The sequence below is a fragment of the Rhinolophus ferrumequinum genome, chromosome 16, assembly GCF_004115265.2.
Source record: "Rhinolophus ferrumequinum isolate MPI-CBG mRhiFer1 chromosome 16, mRhiFer1_v1.p, whole genome shotgun sequence".
Lineage (NCBI taxonomy): Eukaryota > Metazoa > Chordata > Mammalia > Chiroptera > Rhinolophidae > Rhinolophus > Rhinolophus ferrumequinum.
The window spans coordinates 45,123,861-45,146,845 of NC_046299.1; the positions used below are offsets into that span (position 1 = coordinate 45,123,861).

At 31.7% G+C, this 22,985-nt stretch overlaps 1 protein-coding gene across 3 annotated transcripts in view; it reads right to left on the minus strand.

The window, feature by feature from the left end:
• Window positions 1-22,985, minus strand: part of CTNNA3 (catenin alpha 3) — a 1,431,866-nt gene that overhangs the window by 51,562 nt on the left and 1,357,319 nt on the right. For all 3 annotated transcript variants that reach the window (XM_033130597.1, XM_033130596.1, XM_033130595.1), the window contains exons 16-17: window positions 15,493-15,598; window positions 6,578-6,712 (exon numbers count right to left, since the gene is read on the minus strand). In XM_033130597.1, coding sequence (XP_032986488.1) covers window positions 6,578-6,712; window positions 15,493-15,598 — 241 coding nt within the window. The remainder of the gene's footprint in view (window positions 1-6,577; window positions 6,713-15,492; window positions 15,599-22,985) is intronic.

Genomic DNA, 22,985 nt, shown 5'->3' on the forward strand with positions numbered 1-22,985 from the left:
AGTACAAAATCTCTATAATTTTTAATGAGTTTCTCAACATTAGAAACACACTTATTATTTTTCAAAAGACCTCATAGTAAAATAATTGTCACCTTGTCACTGATACTGCAAAAATTAGAGCATCTCCATTAAAAAAAAAAGAAAAAGAACACGAAAAGAACTCAGGATCACCAAGAGATTAAAGAAAGTATGCTTTGGCATAAGCAAATGAAATGCATTTTAAAAGCTTTTCATTCCAGATAAGAATAAGTTCATCACCACCAAACTAGTATTACAAAGAAATGTTAAAGGGACTTCTTTAAGGAAAAAAAGGAGAAAGAAAAACTACATAAATATGAATAATAAAATGGCAATAACTATGTACCAATCAATAATATCTTTAAATGTAAATGGATTAATTGCTCCAATCAAAAGACATAGGTAGAAAATATTTCTATTCAATCAAATAGATTGAAAAGAAAAAAGATTCATATGTATGCTGTCTACAAGAGACCCACTTCAGATAAAAAACACACAGAGACTGAAAATAAAAGGATGGACAAAAGATATTTCATGCAAATGGAAAGAAAAAAAACAAAGCTGGGGTAGCAATATTTACATCAAATAAAATAGACTTTAAAACAAAGGCCATATTAAGAGACAAGCAAGGACATTCCATAATAATAAAGGGATCAATCCAACAAGAAGATATACCTCTTGTAAACATTTATGCAGCCAACATAGGAGCTCATAAATATATAAAACAAATATTGATGGACATAGAGGGAGAAATCAACAGTAATAGTTATAGTAGGGGACTTTAACATCCCATAGACATTAATGGCTAGATCTTCCAGAGAGAAAATCAACAAGGAAATAGCAGCCTGTATGGACACATTAGACTAGACGGATTTAATGGACATTTTTAGACATTTCACTCCGAAGGAGCAGAATATACATTCTTTTCAAGTGCACATAGGACATTTTCTAAGCTGGACCACATGTTAGACTATAAAATAAGTCTCAATAAATTTCAGAAAGTTGAAATCATATCAAGCATCTTCTCTTACCACAATGGTATAAAACTAGAAATCAATTACAAGAAAGAAAAACAAATAACAAAAACTAAAAAACAAAACATAAACACACAAAATCTAAATAACATGCTACTAAACAATCAATGAATTAACAATAAGATCAAAGAAAAAATCAAAAAATATCTTGAGACCAATGAAATACAAAACACAATATCCCAAAACCTGTGGGTTACAGCAAAAGCAGTTCTAAGAGGGAAATTCACACCAATACAGGCCTACCTCAAAAAAACAAGAAAAATCTCAAATGAACAATTGAACTGTACACTTAAAGGAACTAGAATAATAACAGAAAACAAAGCCCAAAGTTATTAGAAGAAAGGAAATAAAAAAGATCAGAGCTGAAATAAGCGAAATAGTTTTTAAAAAATCATACAAAAAAGCAATGAAAGCAAGAGCAGGTTCTATGAAAAGGTAAACAAAATTGATAAACCTTTAAATGAACTTATCAACAAAATAAAATAAAATAAAAGAGAAAGAGGATCTACATAAAGAAAATTCAAAATGAAAGAGGAGAAATGACAACAACAACACAGAAATGTAAAGGATTATTAAAAAACACTATGAATGAGTCTATGTCAAGAAAAGTGGACAATCTGGAAGAAATGGATACATTGCTAAAACATGAAATCATTCAAGACTGAATCAAGAAGAACCACAAATCTGAACAGACCATTTACTCTTTAAAAAAAAAAATAGATTCTATAATCGAAAAACTTCCAACAAACAAAAGTCTTGGACCAGATGGTTTCAGAAGTGACTTTTACCAAACAGCCAAAAAAGCATTAGTGCCTGTCCTTCTCAAACTATTCCAAAAAACTCAAGAGGAGAGAAAACTCTCAAGCTCATACAAGACTAGCATTACCCTGAGTCCAAAGACATTACAAAAAAGAGAAAATTATAGACCCAGATCTCTGATGAACATAGATACAAAAATCTTCAACAAAACATAAGCAAACTGAATTCAGCAATAAATTTAAAAGATCATTCACCATGATCAAGTAGGATTTATTCTTTGGATGCAAAGTTGTTTCAATATCCACCAATCAATTAACATAATACACCACATAAACAAAATGAAGGGAAAAAATATCATATGATCATATCAATAGATGGAGAATAAACATTTGACAAAATCCAACATCCATTTATGATTAAAATTCTCAAGAAAGTGGGAATTAAGGAAACATACCTTAACATAATAAGGGCCATATATTACAAACCCATAGCTAACATCATACTCAATGGGGGAAAGCTAAAAGTGTTTTCCTTAAGATCAGGAAAAAGACAAGAATGTCCACTTTCACTACTTTCATTCAACATAGTATTGGAAATCCTAGCCACAGCAGTCAGATAAGAAAAAGAAGTAAGAGGCATCTAAATTGGAAAGGAAGAAGTAAAGCTGTTATTGTTTGCAAATGACAATATATTATATAGAAAGAACCCTAAATATTCCAGATAAAAACTATTAGAACTGATAAAGCAATTCAGTAAAGTAGCAGGAAATAATTAATATACAGAAATCAGTTGCATTTTTATACATCAATAAAAAACTATCAGAAAAATAAATTAAGAAAACAACCTTATTTACAATTGCATCAAAAGAAAAAAAAAGAAAAGAAAATATCTAGAAATAAATATAACCAGAGAGGTAAAAACCTATAATTGTAAAATTATAAGATATTGAAGAAAAAAAATTGAAGAAGATAAAAATAAATGGAAGCATATTTTGTGCTCATGGATAGGAAGAATTAACATAATTAAAATGTCTATACTACCCAAAGCAAACTATAAATTCAACACAATCCCTATCAAAATACTAATGACATTTTTCAAAGAACTAGAATAAATAATCTTAAAATTTAACCACAAAATAGTCAAATAGCCACAGCAATCTTGAAAAAGAAGAACAAAGTGAAAGGGATTACCAGATACTAAACTATACTATAAGGCTATAGTAATAATACAGTGTGATACTGGCTTAAAAACAAACACATAGATCAATAGAACAGAATAGTGAGCCCATAAATAAACCCATGCTTATATGGTAGGTTAATCTATGACAAAGAAGGCAAGAATATACAATGGGGTGAAGACAGTGTTGGGAAAACTGGACAGATACATGCAAAAATTTTAAACTATTCCAGCTTCTTACACTATATACAAGAATAAACTCAACATGGATTAAAGACTTAAATTAAGACCAAAATCATAAAACTCCTAGAGCACATAGGCAATACATTTTCTGATATTGCTTTTAGTAATATTTTTTTCTGATATATCTTCTTGGGCACGTGAAATAAAAGATAAAATAAACAAATTGTACTACATCAAACTAAAAAGGTTATGCACAACAAGGAAAACCGTCAACACAAGGAAAAGACAACCTACTGACTGGGAGAAGATATTCGTCAATGATACATTCTATAAGGAGTTAATACCCAAAATGCATAAAGCACTCATATAACTTAACACCACAAAAAAATCCCAAACAATTCAATTAAAAAAAATGGGCAGAGGACCTGAATAAACATTTCTCCAAAGCAGACATACAGATGGCCAATAGACATGAAAAGATGCTCAATGTCACTAGTTATCAAAGAAATGCAAATTAAAACCACAATGCTGTATCACCTCACATCTGTCAGAACAGCTATCATTAATAAGTCAACAAACAGTAAGTATGGTGAGAATGTGGAGAAAAGAGAACCCTTGTGCACTGTTGGTGGGAATGCAAATTGGTGCAACCACTATGGAAAACAGTATGGAGGTTCCTCAAAAATTAAAAATAGAACTACCTTATGACCTAGAAATTCCACTTCTGGGCATTTATCTGAAAAATCCAAAACAGTACTTTGAAAAGATATATGTTCCCCTATATTTATTGCAGTGCTATTCACAACAGCCAAGATATGGAAGCAAGTTAAATGCCATCAACAAAAGATTGGATAAAGCAGAAGCAGTACATATATACAATGGAATATTACTGGACCATAAAAAATTAAATCTTACCATTTGCGACAACATGGGTGAACCCGGAGAGTATTATGCTAAGTGAAATAAGTCGGGCAGAGAAAGAAAAATACCATATGATCTCACTTATATGGGAATATAAAGAACAAAATAAATGAATAAACAGCAGAAGCAGACTTATAGATACAGAGAATAAACTGATGGTTGCCAGATGTGAGATGGGTTGGGGATCTGTGTAAAAAAGGTGAGGTGAAAGGATTAAGAGGTACAAATTTGTAGTTACAATATATTCATAAGGGTGCAAAGTACAGCATAGGGAATATAGTCAATAATATTATAATAATTATGTATGGTGCCATAACTAAGTATGGTGGGTACTAGACTTATTGGGATGACCACTTTGTAAATTATATAAATGCCTAACCACTATGCAGTACACCTGAAACTAATATAAAATAATACCGAATGTCAACTGTAATTAGAAAAAAAAAAATGATCCACAAAAATCAATCAATCAAGCTTTACTATCTAACTGCAAACAGGTGGCAGTAGAGCATGTAAAAGGGGGCATGCTTCCTTTTTTTCAGATTTACTTTTTCTAATGGGAAATTGTGGCAAAATGATGACAAATAGTTTTGGATTTGCAATGCTATTCCTTGCTTTATATAATGACTCAGCTTTTAAATTGTAAATCATGAATTCTAAATGGCTTGTACTTAATCTACCTATGAAATATGTAAAGTTCATGAATTTGAATCATCATCCTAAACAGGAAGGAATACAAACTCGATTCATATGTTTGGAGGAAATTATATTTTGGAGGGACAATCAACAGTAATATATTTCTGCAGCAAAGTGTACGCTGAATTATCAATTTATTTGAAAACTTAGCTTTCAGACAACATGAAGAAATAGCATATAATTAGAAATAAAATATATATTGATTTAAACCTTGTAAATGATGGTGTGTGAAATTAAGAAAACTAAACAGAAGACAGATTTAGGTATACAAATAAATACATTTTTTAAACACTTTCAAGTAGTATAATGTTAAATGAAAAATGCAGACAGAATGTCTAATAATACAGAATAAAGATATAATACTTTAAAATGTGTATATAAGAATACACATGATATGTGTGTGTGTGCATTCATGAAAACATGCATGTATTCATACACAATATTTCTGTGTGTATAGATTGTGACTACTTAAAACATATTTTTCTTTGAAAAGTGACAGGGCATCAACATTGCACAGATTGTGTTGGTTTGTATATTTTCTCTTCTTTTTTTGTTTTTTGCAAAATATAAATATCAAGGAAATTAAACCCTATCTCTAATAATAACTACACATAATTTCCAAATGATTCACTTTCGATTTGTGCTTCTCAGTGTCATCATAGATTCAAGGTTTTCTACCTAAACAGAGAAGCCATAGGCTTTTGCAGGTAAATCCCCGTTCTGACATTTACTCGTATGACCTTGGGGAAGCTATTTAACCTTTCTGAATTTCATTATTTTCAAGTATTAAAGCAAACAAAACAAGCAAATAAACTACCTAGCATGCTATTGTGAAGATTAAATGAGATGAAATATAGGCAAGAGATAAACAGTCAATAAGGATTAGTTCTCTGCCTTCTACCCTTGATGGTAATTCTTTGCTTACGTTTTTAGAATTACATTCTTTTTAAGAGTGTTAGTTAATTGAGGGAAAACCCAATGTCAGGCTATCAAGGTCCTAGATATTACAAATTTATAAATATATTGTTGTAATTTTCAAAAAATATAAATCTAAATTTATACATCTAAATTCCTAGAACATTCACGGTATCTTACATTAACTTAAATTTATAATCTCGGTCCTCGTTCTCCTTCTCAAAGTCACTGATAACTGAATCCAATATAGATATCAAATATTATTTTATTACCATACTACTCTAAAGAAATGATCTATTGTTATTAAAACATGAGAAGAAAAGTTAGACATTATTTTTACCATGGTCATTTTAGAGCCGATTGAAACTCAAGGTCACCAAAATATTTATGAAAGTTCTTGTATATCTATAATGTTCTACCACACTCCACTTCTATAATTACATGTGGAAATACAAATTTCCAAGACCTTCATTTCTATGTTATAGAAATGAATGATGGGTAAATAAATATAAATTAATAATAATAAAGCAATTGTTTTATTAATTTACAATCCCAAATTATAGGATTCAATTCAGAGTTCCATCTGTACTCTTTCTGAAGTCTGAAAACCCTGCTGTAAATTAACACTTATTTCTTATCCAGTGGCTTACAAAACCTGATTCATTCTAAAATCTCTGAAGTAAATAAAAACCAGTTGTACCTATTTAACATCTCTTTAAGAAATCTGATAAGATTTCTCAATAGTTTAATGACATGTATTTTTTTACACTCCAATTGAGCTAGTAACCTACAGGGACATATAAGATTTGATAGAAAGAAGAAGGGTGAAGCTGCTTTGTTTTCATCATCTTCTGCAGAGGCTGGACAGTACTTACAGCTGACATGATGAGCTCTCCCCCCAGGCTCTGGATCTCAGCTTTAACTTGACTGCAGATTTTCAGTTGGTGAGAGTAGAACTTAATCTGTTCTAGGTAGGCCAACAAATCCTGTTTGCATGATGGATCTGGACACTGAATATGCAAAAAAGATAGAAATGGAAATAGCAAAATAAAGAATAAGTAGACCAAAATGACTAAATATTGACATTATGGTACCTTATCAGACAGCAACTTTATTTTCATTGAGCCCCACTTTTCAGATTAAGCCCATGTTGATTCTGATATGCTTCTGCCATTAGAAAAATTTATTCATGTTTTGACCTTAATTATTTCAGCATAAACAAAAGAAATAAAGGAATTTCCAGATGTGAAAAGATACACAAAATAATGTCTTTAATTTATGATAAGGTTAGAAATCTTCAGATTACATTTTTAGGTAAATCTAAAAAATGTAATTATTCCTTTGACTTAAAGTTGCTATTAGAATAATCCTGGGAACCTATAGTTCTGCATTGTCTGAGCTTCGTTATTTGCTTGAGTATTAAAAAAACACTCAAACATCTGCAACAAAACATATATTATGTTCTCTTACTTTCAGTATTTCATGCCCTTAACTATTACAGACAAAAGAAATCATTTTCACCTCAGATAACAGCTGTGGATCTACCTGGAGCCAAGAAACAGATGGCATCCATGTTTTAGAGATGTATTAAATTTCTTTACTAAAAGCAGTATCCTACATTATATTATCTTCTGTAAGGAACTTCCTGGAGTACAGTTTTGAGCTTCATCATAACATGATAAATATCTGTGATCAGTGTTTAATATTTGTGTACTTTCTCCTATGCAGTTATAATAGATTTTTAAAACCTCAACAACTTAATTCTACTTTAAATACATTTTTGTAAGGATGGCGAAATATGGAGAGTGACTTTTTAAATTTTACATTTTTTTTTTTAGTTTCAGGTGTAAAAAACAATGTAATAGACATTTACACCCCTCACAAAGTAATAACCCCCCTCCCCCAATCTACTACCCCTCTGACATTGTATATAGCTGCTACAATTCCATTGACTCTATTCCCTATGCTGTATATATATATATTTGATAATAGTTATAGTTGGCGTTCAATATTATTCAGCTTCAGGTGTACAGCACAGTGTTCAGACATTTATGCAAAAATATCCCATTGGAACATTACTTATAATAGCAAAATTTGTAAATAATTAAATGTCCTAAAATAGTGGAAAGTTTAAATGCTCTCTATATAATGTGATATTATATAGTCTCAAGAAAATAATATTTTTAAAAGATGTGGTAAAATGTTTCTTGGAAGGTGAAAATTCAGTATTTAAAATTTCATATAATGCCTCAAATTGTGTAAAAAATATATGGTTTCATTTGTGCTCAAAAAATATAATACTGCAAAATAAATATGTGAAAATAGTAAACATAAGACAACCAATAATTTTCATTTTCCTCATATTTTACATATCTTAAAATAAACACATATTACTTTTAAAATTATACAAGTGTTATTATCAAAAAAACTTTAATTCTAGTGGCCTAAATTGCTAATTAAAATGTAGAATAAAAAATCAGAAATCATTCTATGCATGTCTGCTTTTACCCAGAAGTCAATAAGCTGGAATGTTGTTGGAAAATTCCTGAGAATCTCATTCTCTTTTATATTTGCTAAAATGGACTAGTCTACATAGGTCCAGAACGTGTGGGCAAGTTGAGAACCTGTGACCCTTGAGTAAAAGTTAATTAACAAGGTAGCAAAGAAATCAATTCTTCTGCAGAAATACTATCAATCTGCTAGATAAGCATAGACATATGAATGGATACAAAGATACATGATAACCAGCCATAGTGACAATCAGAGAAGATGATAGAGATTTTTACTTTAAGATTGTTTATTACATTTTAAGCAAGGAAATAAGGGTAATCCCTCAAATCTCACCAGAAGGATTAAATTGTAACTAATAATAAGAAGGGACATGGGGGAGAAGGGAGAATAGAGGAGGAAGAAGGAAGTTGGAAGGGATTTCCCCAATTTACAAATGAAAAATCAGAAATTTAGAAAGTCTAACACTTTTCACAAAATGGAAGAGCTTATGCCAGAGCCAGTATTTGAATCCATATCTATTTGCTTTCAAATCTATTTTATTTTAAATCACTAAACTTAAGAGAATCTGAAGTGTACTTTTTTCGTCATAGAATACTGTGGGTTGCATTGTTTCAAAGAAAATTAAAAATAAATAATAATTTATGGGAAAACTATTTCTCCAGCACAATTCTGAAGTGAAGAGTGTTAGATTTTTTCAAAGACCAAAATTATTTACTTAGAATTACCTATAATGATGAAAGGGAAGTTATCTCATTGTTTTACCATAACAGAAAGTTGACTTTCATTAAGCATGTCCCATGTGCCACTCACTGTGCCATGTCCTTTATGTGTGTAATTCTAAGTCAGTCCTCACAGCACCATTTTACTTAGAACTAATTATTATCATTGTGAACATTTGCACACTAAGTTTTTGATAGAGTATATGATTTATCTAAAGATTTGAATTTACTTTTCTCTGTTTTATTCACTGCACAATGATCATTCACTGCACACATGACATTTATTGAAAACACCATTTTCTTTGTGTGTTCTCCCTAATAGTCTTATCTATTCTTTGTTTTATAGATGAACTCAATGATAACCCCTGAAATATATAGTGTTTTATCTGTCATAGAGTATTCTAGATGCTTTGTCTATATTAACTCTTTTAATAATCACACAACTCCATGAGGTAGGTTATTTCATTACCCCCTTTAGCAAAGAAGGAAACTGAGGCACACAGAGGTTGATTGATTTGTCCAATTAATAAATAGTAGAGACTGTATTCAAACTCATATCTGACTACACTTCTCTATTTCTACAGTCTGGTCTAGGAACGATATTAGTCTTCCTTCCAGTTATGCCTTATATAGTAAACCGTAATTTGTCACTCTGACTTGTAAGTTGGTTTATTAAATTGAGACTCCTATCTATAAATTGTATGGAGGATTAGTGTGGATTTTTTTCCTTAATGACCAGTACCACTATACAACTTCTGATAAAATTGAACTTGTAAATTAGATATCAGATTCTTAACCAGTAACCAATGTTGCAATTGCCAAGTAAAACATACAGTTTCCCTCAAGGGACTCTTTCAAAACCATATAAGAAGAGTTAAAGGAAAAATGAGTCAAATGAGTAGAAAATTTGAAGGTGAACTTTGGAAATTAAATGTTATTTGATCCAAATTTACCCTTCATTCCCAGAATTGATGAGAATCATGGTTACAACTAACGATGATAGTCAAATTTATAACTGAAGCAGAAATACCCACTAATTGGTAAATTACAAACTACAAAATTTATTAAAACTTTCTTTCCTATTGACACTTGGAAAGCTTTTCTAGTGAGTTTTGATTACCTCGACACAGATTCAGGAGAATGAATCATTCCCATTTTAAGAATGCTCTTCTACTATTTGCCAAACCTCGTCTATTAAAGTCAAATAATCTTTCCTCACCTTTTACATTTCTATATGAATGTAATAAAAAAAGTGTGGGTCCTAGATTTGTAGAACATTCTTTCCCTTGACTTTTTCTAAATAAAATTTGCATAAAAATAACTTTTAAAGGAACTCTGATAGGGACTTTCAGGCAAGTCAAGTGGTAGAATATCATAACACACTTTGGTTATTTCTTAGTTTATTAAGATAGGAGATACTGGCCAAGACATCTGGTTAGCTTTTTAATGCATAGTTCTTTTTTTTTTTAATTTAAATTTTATAACCACTGGGACACTCACTACAGGCAAGCAGATGGCATGTTTTCTCATGATAAACCAGCTTTCACGCTTCTAGTAAAATGCTTGGTACCAATACCAAATACGTATTTAGCAATGAGAGGAAAAAGTAAAAACCATTTATTACTTTCAGTTTAAGTTTTAAGAATAAATTAGCAACGTGGATACTTTAAACACCTTTATTCCATAAACTTAGCTTCCCCCCGCCACCCCTCATTGGGATATAAACTTTATTTAAGAAACATTTAAAATGACTTTTGCAATTAGAGACAACAGTTTAATTTCTGCTAAGCTGGCAAAATTTGTTAACAAAAAGTATTAGGTGTCATTGTGAATTGCTAGGATAGAAATTTCAAGCAACCAATGATAGAAAAAGCACTCTGTATCCATGACCTTTCCCTTCCCAGGACTCATTTCTCTCCCTGTGTACTCCAACCCAGAGGCGGTCTCATTTCACCTTCCTCAGGGTCACAGATTATCAATGATCCCATCCTTTTCTTCACTTTTAATATCTTCTTTTCCTATCCTTGAATCTAAAAACATAAAACCTCTCAAACAATAACCCTACCTCAACTCTGTAATCCCATCTCTCTCTCTCTTTGTTCACAAACATGCTTTTTACTGTCCCTATTGTTTCTCTCAGTTTTTGTTCTTGGGCATCTTTTTCACTCTTACCTTTTTCTTGGATAATAGTATATACTGCTCTGGCTTTGTCTATCACTTCTAAAATAAAAATTACTAAATTTCTATCATCTAACCTTGTCTTCAGAAGCTCCATATACCTGTTGTGTTTGCCCATCTCATTGTCTTACCAACATTTCACTCAACACACGGAAAGCTCAACTATCTCATACTCCATTTTGCTTACTATAAAACCACTTTTCTTGTTTTATTAACTACCTCAATAAAGAGTGCTTTCTCCCTCTCTCTCATCTATTAAATGTCGTTAGTCATTAATTCAAGATGATTCTACATCTAGAAATCTCAGCATACTTTGAAAGTTTTTCTTCTTTGCTATGCATGAGTTTGCTCATTAGCAAACTGAGGTTTCTAAAACACAGAATAGAAGAGTATCCTAGGGAAGTATGGTTAAAATACAGCGAAACTTTTTAATGATGTCAGAGATGAAGGACAGTACAGACTCATATGATGTACACTGGCCATGCTGACTTGTGAGAGTTATATTTGAGAAACTATGGCTTGGCAGTTTTCAACACATAGATGTTGTTTTAACATAAAATATATATGCTGTTCAAATTTTGTCATATCTCCCAGGTTAGACTAATATTATCTTGAGTTTAAAAATTGTTTCCAGTTCATTTTTAGTTTCAACTTGGTTTGGACATACAGCCATTGAGAAAATGCTATTAAAATTAAATAATAAATGCAATAAAATTAAATAATAAAATGCAATAAAAATTAAAAACAAATATGTTTTCCATCTTCATCAATACTCCTTTCCTTTAGTAAGTGTAAATTTCTGTCCAAATCTACTTTTTTAGCTTTATGTTGACTTCCTTGAGCAATTCTCAAAAGGACTGACTTCCCTATATGTTAGATTACAACTCAAAAAATAGTATCTCCTTTCCTGAAACATGAAATTTGTTAACTGAAGAGTTACTTGGGTTGACACAACCATAAAAATGTTCTACCCTTTTATAGCATAAAGATGTGGAAAGGATGGTGAAAAGGTAACTCAGGCAAATTTTGATTATTTAGCATTTTGGTTAAAGACAAGCAGCTATCTGTAAAGAGACATTTTCATGAATCTTTTTCCTCTCTTTTACCAAATAGCCCTCCTCCTAGATCCTACAACAGGTTAATTTTGGTTCCTAGGGCCATAGTTTTGCATCTATAAAATAAAACTGAATATATTATCATCCTTAAGGCATTTAAGGCATTGTTTCATGGAAAATGACAATGACCAAAAAAGGGGGAAAATTATAAAACAGCATGCCTTTTAACAGCAAACTATTGCTTTAAGGATGCAAACAGATGAAATATTTCAGTATTTATCTATTCTTATTTAATTCCTGAGAACCTGATACACATTTATTTATATAAACTATGGGTTCATTAATCTGGAAAACAAATCTAAGTATCAATATCTCTGCTCAAAATAAATTTCAGACAGATAATCACATCAAAATACAAATATTGTCACAAGATGCATCTAGGATTATATCCTTAAGAGACCGGTTAGAATGACATAATGAATGCTTCAGAAGTTTCATTTTAATATACTTTTATTACAAAAAAATATCTGACTCTAACAACATCAGCAGGGAAACAATTGAAATGAGGCTACCCATAGCAATATTTTGTCAAAATATCAATATAAATTACATTTGTAGATTGCTTGTTCAGAGTTGAGTGCATTGTGTATGATTTGACTTAATTCTGTATCTTTTTAAATGTCATCTTTTCTTGAATTAGCATTGGTTTTCAATGTATTTAACACTGAAATTTCATTTTAATTTTGTTAAGTTATGATTAGGTAGGAGTACTCAGTAATCTAGATATCTTTGCTTTGGCAAAAAAAAAAAATTACAATGAAGGATTATTAGGCTTCCGATACACCACCCCGGGGTTAACAATTCTAAATTTTTCCTCTCCTTGTAGACAACATTTTAGCAGATGAAATTTTATTTGGGGCCCTACTCATCTCTTTCTTATTTGTGGTACATTGCTTCTGTAACTAATTGATTTATTTCTGTGTATTATTTCTTATGAGGTATTATCCAGTTCATTTAAATAGAGGAATAGAAAGAAATGTGTACCAAGAGTCTGGAATCTTGGATTTATAGGAGGGGTACTTCTCCAACTTCTCATTATTTGTGTTTGTTAGGAAAATGTTTAGAAATTTTGATAACAAAAAACATCCTGTCTGTTAGGATATACTGTCCAATGGAGACAATGTTTGTACCAGATTTCTGCTGGATTTAAACAATATGGTCTTGGATGACCATATGGTCTTGGATGACCATATATCCACAAATATAATATCCATCACAACATCTTAAGACAATTCTAAAGCCAATTCTTAAGACAATTCTAAAGAGAGGTTGGATGATTGGGAAAAAGTAACTTTACATGAGGTTTTAAAACAGATGTTAGATGTTAAAACAGAAGGTTTTTGTTCATCTCTGCCTTGCTAGCCAAGTAATAGCAATGCCTGAGCAGTGAACTATATGTGCTTACACATAATAAACATACCTACATAAACCCTGTGAAAATCACCTTTTTTATATCATTCAATTGTATTCTATTATTAAATCCAGATATTATTCTCTGTCTACATTTTTTTAATGTTTAATCTGTTAAACAATATTAGAAGCACAGTCCTAGACAATCTCCCCAGATGATCACTATAATGAGTCAGCCTTTCTTTTCTCATTTATGATTCTTCAGAACCCTAGCTGTTCAGAACAAAAGTAATTCATTTGAAACTACTTTACTATATGAAGTGAGAAAATCCAGAGAGTCATCCATGATTCTTCATTAGTCAGAGAGGTTACATGGAAATGAAACAATACTTGTGCTTTCTTCAATAAAATTTGGATAATGCTAAAAACAATGGTATCATTTAATAAATCATTTACAAAAGTAACTACTGTGAGGTCATTTGATCCAATTAAAGGAGAATATTATCAATATAAGAAAAATATTTAAAAATGACACAATTGTTTGAACTTTGAAAATTGTGCATTCCAAAATAAACAGAGGCACGTTGGTAGGAAGCATTAAGTATTTAAAAAGTTATCAATATATGTCAAACTGTCTAATGCATTATGGTTTCACTTATTTTGTTACTGCTTAGTCTCTCTCATAAAAGTGAATGGAATCAAATTCTAAACTATAGAAATCCATAGGAAGATTTGGGTTTCAGTCGTTTATTCGTACTAGATTTTGAATTATATTAGGATGGAGTTTGTTTGTTTGTTTTCTGGTGCTTGATAGAGTTTGTTTTTAACTGTAAATACTAAATACTAAGACAGATTAATAAAATGTTTATAATGCTTAAAGTGTCAAGCCACTGAATACAAACATATATTAGTGTGTGTATATACATATATATATATGAATGTTTTAAAATATTTGTCTCTGTTATTATTGCCCCTTATTTGTTTCTCTACCCTTATATCCACAAATACAACATCTAATAAGAAAAAGTTCTTCATGTCCCAAGAAACAGAGGACAAAAAGAGTAAATAATAAGAAGCAGCCCGATACAGTTATCCTCAAAGTATGTAAACAAGAAATAATATGGAATAGTTGCAAAGCCAAAAGGAAAGTGCTTTTTCCCAAATGGAGATAAATATGTATTATAAAGTTGAATAATATCAAAACTGCAAAGTATACTATATTCTCAGTTTGAAATATTAATTAAATATCTCAATACATTAACTAAAAAACTGATCGATTTTTCAATTGAAGTTAGACAAAAATGTAACTTTGATAATGTAGTTGCTGCTTAGAAAATTGAAATGTAGATGAGAGAACTGTAAAAAAAGTGATTAGAGCATTAGTCTCTATAAAAACTATAAACTTTCACATTTTACATCTTCTCTTTAGTACGTTAATAATCACTACTTGTCTTGCAATGTTACATAGAATGCCAGTATATATTGCTGACACAAAAAAGCTTACATAATAGAATTTTGAAAAGTATTGATTTTTGAAAAGCAAAACTAAGAAATCTAAGGCATTAAGAAAAGAAAAAAAACAACTATCATTGGCTATTACAACCAATTAAAATAATTTGAGTATATTTGAAACTCAAAAAGCTGATATTTTAACTAATTTGAATGTATTTGAAGCTCAAAAATCTTAGAAATAGGGACATATGACCACTATTACTGATGCCCTAAGAAATAATTAAGCTTCCTTAGAATGAATTGTCCACTACTTGTGTATTAATCATTCAATAAAATTAAAAAGTAATTCAATAATAATAAAAAATAATCCAACAGAGAAAAAAATCCAACATTTTTCTAATCGTATTGAAATGGCAGGACACAATTAGCACAGACTTTCATCACATCTACTTGTGGAAAACTCACCTGATTTGCAATCTGCCGAGCAAGGACATCCATCCTTGATCCTGATTCTGATATCATTTTAGCTGCATAAATTACATCAGTTGTGTGCTTTAGTGGTCCTTTGCCCCTGAAAGCAAAATAATGCATGTGACTTGCAGTGGTTCATGCTAACACACACACACACACACACACACACACACACACACAATTTGCATCTCAAAAGTACTGGCCATTAGCTTTACATACTTCAGTTTTAGACAGGCCTTAATTAGACTTTGGTACTAAATGAAAAAAAGAAAAATGAAGGCCTATTATAATAAGATTCAGAAAATACTGACAAGAAATGGACTATTTATTCGATCTTCATTCCCAGGTATTTCTTACAGGAACCTCAGCCTAGAATTACTCTTGGAGGACATAGATACCTCAAGGCAAAAGTATTTTCCTGATCATGGGAGGAAACATGCGATTTTAAATATTACATATGTTCAACAGTGTGTTTTGATCAGCAAGGGCTACTTTTAGTCTTTCTCTTTTTAATCCTTTTTCACAATCTTTCAGTTAATTGCATTTTATTTTTATCACATTATAGCTCCTCTATAATTAATTCATAGAAATATCATAGTTGAGTATGAATCTGGAGTCACACTATCTTGGACTTTATTCCAAAAGCAGACCACTTCTTACTATTTGTGTAAGTCAATCAAGTTACTCACTTTGTGCGTCAGTTTGCTTGGTGGTAATAGGAGCATCTACTACATGGAATCATTCTAAGGATTACATGAATTCACTTCTATAAAGTGCTCAGAACATTGCTTTAAACAAAGAAAGCATTCAGTAATACAAGTTGTTATTGTTGTGATGATTACTTTAAAATAATCTTGGTTCCTAATGCAATGAAATAAAAGTTGGGTTTATTTAAGGATTTTGAACCCAAGAATAAAAAAGTACACTTCTTACATTTTTGTAATGGCATGAGATAAGGAGGTATTTTGTCTATCTTCTCTTCCCTCAAATATAAGTAATTACCTGAATAAACGTAACTGTTCCAACCACCTAAAACCGCTCCTCTGCTTATTTCTTTATGTCCAATTCCTAACCCTCTACTGAGTGTTCTAATTATTTGGGTTCTGTTCCTGGTTCCTAGTAGAAAATACAACCCTGAAGGCAATGCTCACTAACACAATTGTTTTGATGCTTCCACAGGAGCGAGGCAAGTGACGGAGGTGGGAAGGAGAAATAAATTTGTCAGGGTGACAAAAGGAAAATTATTTTCTTATTAATTTTTATTAAATTTATTGGAGTGAGAGTGATTAGTAAAATTATACAGGTTTCAAGTGTACAGTTCCATAATACATTATCTATACATTGCATTGTGTGTTCACCGCCCAGAGCCAGTTTTCCTGTCATCACAATATATTTGATACCCTTTATCCTCTTCTGCCATTCCTCCCACCCCATCCTCTACTAACGACTAAACTGTTCCTGTGTCTGAGTTTTGCTTTATCCTGTTCATTTGTTGCTTTTAGTTTTATATCTCACATATGAGTGAAATCATAAGGTTCTTGATCTTTCTGTCTGACTTATTTCACTGAGCATGATAATCTCAAGATCCGTCAGTGTTGTCACAAATAATATTATTTCATTTTTTATTTTGACTGAGTAATATTCCATTGTATATATGAGATCAAAAAATTAAGTTTGCCAACTCACCCGAGAGAGAGAGTGCTACACCTTATTACTGAATATCACTATGATCACCTTCGAAGTACTCCCCTTGGGAAGCTATGCACTGAGGACAGTGCCTAGTGCACCCTTCAAAGCAATTTTGGAACGCTTTTTCTGGAATGGCCATCAGAGCTGTCGTAACATTCCTTGATGTCCTGAATGTCATCAAAATGTACTTTCAATATTTCCTTTATCTTTGGGTTAAGAAAGAGTCATTGGGGGACAGATCAGGTGAGTAGAGAGGGTGTTCCAATACAGTTATTTTTTTACTGGCTAAAAACTCCCTCACAGAGAGGGCCGGATATGCTGGTGCCTTGTTGTGATGCAAGAGCCATGAATTGTTGGCAAAAAGTTCAGGTTGTCTAACTTTTTCATGCAGCCTTTTCAGCACTTCCAAATAGTTAACTTGTTTAACTCTTTGTCCAGTTGGTACAAACTCATAATAAATAATTCCTCTGATATCACAAAAAAGGTTAGCGACATCGTTGCAACAAGTTGGCAAGCTTAATTGTCAGACCTCGTATGTAACACATCTTCCGTACCCAATTCACTATGGAAGGACACTTCAGTTGTTTCCAGGTTTTGGCCGCCATGAATAATGCCGTGATGAACATAGGGATACATGTATCTTTATAGATAAATATTTTCAGATTTTTTGGGTAGATACCCAGAAGAGGGATTTCTGGCTCATATGGTAATTCTATTCTTAATTTTTTTGAGGAACCTCAACACCGTTTTCCATACTGGCTGTACCAATTTTCATTCCCACCAGCAGTTATGAGGTTTCCCTTTTTTCCACAGCCTCTCAAATACTTATCATGACTTGCCTTCTTGATAATAGCCATTCTAACAGTTGTGAAGTGGTATCTCATTGTGATGTAATTTACATTTCTCTAATAACTAGTATTGACAATGAGCATCTTTTCATATATCTGTTGGCTGTTTGTCTTTTTGGAAGAAGTGTCTATTCAGGCACTCTGCCCATTTTTTAATCAGATTTCTTGTTTACTTTTTTGTCATTGAGTTGTATGAGTTCTTTATGTTTTGAATATTACCCCCTTATTTGAGGTGTTGTTTGCAAATATCTTCTTCAGTTCAGTTGGTTGCCTCTTTGCTTTGTTGATGGTTTTGCTGTGCAGAAGCTTTTTAGTTTGATATAGTCCCATTCATTTATGTTTGCTTTGACTTACCTTGCTTTTGAGGTCAAATTCATAAAATCCTCTCTAAACCCAAGGTCCATAAGTTTATACCTATGCTTTCTTCTATGAAATGTATTGTTTCACGTCTTATGCTTAGTTAGGTCTTTGATCCATTTTGAGTTAATTTTAATATATGGTGACAGATAGCAGTCTAGTTTCATTCTTTTGCATGTGGCTTGCTAATTTATTGGAGAGGCTTCCTTTTCTCCACTGTATGTTTTTGGCTCCTTTGTCAAAAATTATCTGTCCACATACATGTGGGTTTGTTTCTGGGTTCTCAGTTCTACTCCATTGGTCTGTGTGTCTTTTCCTGTCAATACCATGCTTCTTTGATTCTTGTCACTTTGTAGTACAAACTGAAGTCAGTGAGTATGATACCTTCAGCCTTGTTGTTTTTTTTCCGAGGATTGCTTTGGCTATGCAAGGTCTTTTGTGATTCCATACAAATCTGATGATTTTTTGTTGCATTTCTTGAAAAAAAAAATGCCATTGGGATTTTGATAGGGATTGCATTAAATCTGTATACTGCTTTGGGTAATATGGCCACTTTAACTATGTTGGTTCTTCCAATCCAAACACAGAAAAATCTTTCCAATTCTTTCTGTCTTCTTCAATTTCTTTTAATAATTTCTTACAGTATACATGTATAGTTCCTTTACATCCTTTGATAGGTGTATTCATAGGTATTTTATTCTTTTTGTTTAAACTGCATAACGATTTTTTTTTCTTCATTTATTTTTCTAAAATTTCATTGTTAGTATATAAGAATGCAATTGATTCATGTACATCGATTTTATGCCCTGCAAATTTACTGTATTTGTTTATTATTTCTAATAGTTTCTAATGGAGTCTTTAGGGTTTTCTATACAAAAAATCATGTAGTCTGCAAAAAGTGACAATTTGAATTTGTCATTCCCAATTTGGAGGCCTTTTATTTCTTTCACTTGCCTGATTCTGGCTAAGACTTTCAATACCATGTTGAATAAGTGGTGACAGTGGTATCCTTAACTTTCCTTGATTGTACCAAAAAAAAGCTTTTAATTTTTCACCATTAAGTATATTAGCTGATGGTTTGTAGTATATGGTCTTTATTATGTTGAGGTACTTTTATTCTATACTCATTTTATAAGTGTTTTAATCATACATGGGTGTTGTATCTTGTCAAGTAATTTTTCTGCATCTATTGATATGATCATATGATTGTTATCCTTTATTTATGTTTTTATGTGGTGTATCACATTATTCAGTTTGCATATATTGAACCATCCTTGAGCTCCTGGAATGAACCCCTTTTGATTGTGATCTATAATCTTTTTAATGTATTGTTGTATTCTATTTTCTAGTATTTTGTTTACAATTTTTGAGTCTGTATTCATCAGAGATATTGGTCTGTAGTTTTCTTTTTGTGTGTTTTCGTTACCAGGTTTTAGTATCAGGATGATGTTGGCCTCATAAGGTAAGTCAGGAAGTATTGATTCTTCGTCAATTTTTTTGGAATAATTTGAGGAGGACAGGTATTAAATCATCTTTGAATGTTTGGTAGAATTCACTAATGAAGCCACCTGGGCCTGGACTATTGCTTTTGGGGAGGTTTTAAATGGTTGTTCCAATTTCCTTACTGTTAATGGGTCTATTTAGATTTTCCAAATTTTTGAGATTCAGTCTAGGAAGGTTCTATATTTCTAGGAATGTCTCCATTTCTTCTAGGTTATTGATTTTAGTGGCATGTAGTCTTTCATAGTATTCTTGTATGATCCTATATATTTCTCTTGGAGCTGTCATAACTTCACTTTTATTTCTGATTTTGTTTATTTGTGTCTTTTTTCTTCTTTTCTTAATGAGTCTAGCCAGGGGATTGTCAGTTTTATTAGTTATTTCAAACAAACAGTTCTTAATTGCATTATTTTTTCTATTATTTTCAGTTCTCTATCTCATTTAATTCTGGTCTAATTATTATATCCTTCCTCTTGCAGACTTTGGGTTTCATTTGTTCTTCTTAGTTCTTTAAGATGTAATGTTAGGTTGTTTATTTGGGGTTTTTCTTGTTTCTTGAGATAGGCCTGTAATGATATAAATTTCCCTCTTAATACTGTTTTTGCAGTGTCTCAATAATTTTGATATTTTCATTATCATTTGTTTCTATGTATCTTTGATCTCTCCTTTTATTTCTTCTCTGACCCAGACATTCTTTAGTACCATGTTGTTTAATCTCCACATATTTGTGGTGTTTCCCACTTTCTTATTGCAGTTGATCTCCAATTTCAGTCTATGGTTAAAGAATATGCTTGGTATCATTTCAATCTTTTTAAATTTGTTGAGGCTAGTTTTGTGTCCCACCATATGATCTATCCTTGAGAATGGTCCATGTGCACTAGAATAGAATATATAGTCTGGTGTTCTGGGATCAAATGCTCTGTAAATGTCTATTATGTTTATTTGGCCTAATGGGTCATTTAAGGCTGATAGTTCCTTATTGATTTTCTGGTTGATGACCTATCCATATCAAGGGGGTAGTTATTGTGTTTTTGTCAGTTTCTCCCTTTAGTTCTGTTAGCAGTTACTTTATGTATTTTGCTTTTCCCTGATTGGGAGTATTTATATCCATAAGTGTTATGTCTTCTTGTTGTACTGTCCCCTTTGTCATTATAAAATGTCCATCTTTTCTTCTGTTACTTTTTTTTTTTTTTCCATTGAAGTCTATTTCATCAGATATAATTATGGCTACACCACAAGGAAAGGAAGATTTTTGAGAAGCCAAAATAGAGTAGAGTTAGAAGAAGAGAATGAAAATAATCTCTGTCTATGCCTTATTTCTACCTTGGACTGGTCTCAATGGTTGGTGCCCTTATGCTAAATCAAATGAAATTTGTTATTAAAGGAAAATCTCTGTTCATTAAAGAGACTGTCAATATGTAGTAATAAAAGACAGAGGGGATTCATGCAAAGGTGAATGATCAGATTATTCTATACCTGAAAACCTGAACACCAAAATATGTTGGCCCTGTATGCCAAAAAGGCCCTTTCATGGCACTTTTCCCATGGTGCTTCTCACATTTAATGTAAGAATATTTTTCCTATAGAAATGGAACCTCATGTCTAACACAATGAAAACCTGACCTCAGAAGATGGTTATCATCATACTTCTTCTCTTTAAATCTGCTGACACAAGTTGCTTTATAAAAAATAATATTAATCATTACATGATTTGAGTTGCTCTTATCAAATTTATATCAGGCAAGACTAGATGTTATGTACATGGTTATGCTCAAGAGAGGCATTGCATTTCATTATTTCTATGCATCTCCAGAGAAAGTTAAAATTAAATAAAGCTGCCTAAGCTCCCAAAAGGCAATGCATCAATTTTCAAGGTCTTAAACAATGGACAAAGGTTGTTTCTAAGGAGAGCATCTAACACTCTCTTAGCTTATACAATGGACAAAGAATTATATCTAAGGAATACAGCTAATGCACCTTTCCCTTCAAAATAATATATTTCTCCATATAAAAACCCTAGGCCAATAAAGGGAAATTACCTCTAGCTTTAAATGCATACCTTATTATAAGACCGCTATCTTAAACACATGGAGAACTTAAAAGTAACGATAATACATTATGACAGACCGTAATTATTCTCTTCCTCGTGTTCCTAATTAAATGTATTGCCTGGCAAGCTTCCTACTGAGTGCCAAACAAAATACACATTTTACAAATGATTCCATATCATGCCCGGCTTCCAGAGGAAACTGCAATTACTGAAACTATGATAAATTTTTAACATTCTCCGCCTGAAATGTGCTATGTAATGAAGGCTTTTTAAATTGAGAAATACATTCAAAGGTTGTTTGCTGCCTTCATTTTCATAATGGGTTCTCAGGATCTCCTGTCAGCAAATTGTGTCTTAAATCATTGAGTTTAGATCCTAGAGAGAAAGATACCCAAAGGAGGAGCAGGTAGATGTTGGAAATATTTTAAAGAAACTGCAGGTCAGAAATCTTTAATAAATAGTGGTGACAATAATAATCGATTGATAGATTCAAAAGGAGGGCAGATCAAGCTCTGGCATACAGTCTGTCAATTAATCATTAAATTACAGGTTAGAAGGTATAATAGGAAAGCCTCCAACAAACCCACAATGTTGATGCCATTAAATTTTTTATTAATGCAAGTGAGAGATACCTTTGGGATTTAATTGATTAGTGCAACACAAACCTTTCAGTTATTTTTGCACTGCCTTAACCTTGACTTCCATTCTTCTCCTGGTCCTCACCTGATTTCTGGCATCTACCACTCCCTTCCTTCTCCTAATTAGCACAAGTAATAGGAAGATGGCACAGCTGATCAGTAACAGCTCAACCAACTAGGGATCTGGTTTAATAATAGAAAACATCAAAGAGTTTCATGCACTTATTTTGTATTTTTAAGGACAAAGAATATTTTTGATACAATTTGGTATTTTCTGCTACTGATTAAAGACAAAACGAAAAGTTTAATTATATACTTTGTACTTTGTAGCCCCTAAATCTTCGGTAACATAATATCATTCCCCATAAAGTCCAAAATTTTTCCTTTTAATCTTTTTTTCCTTTG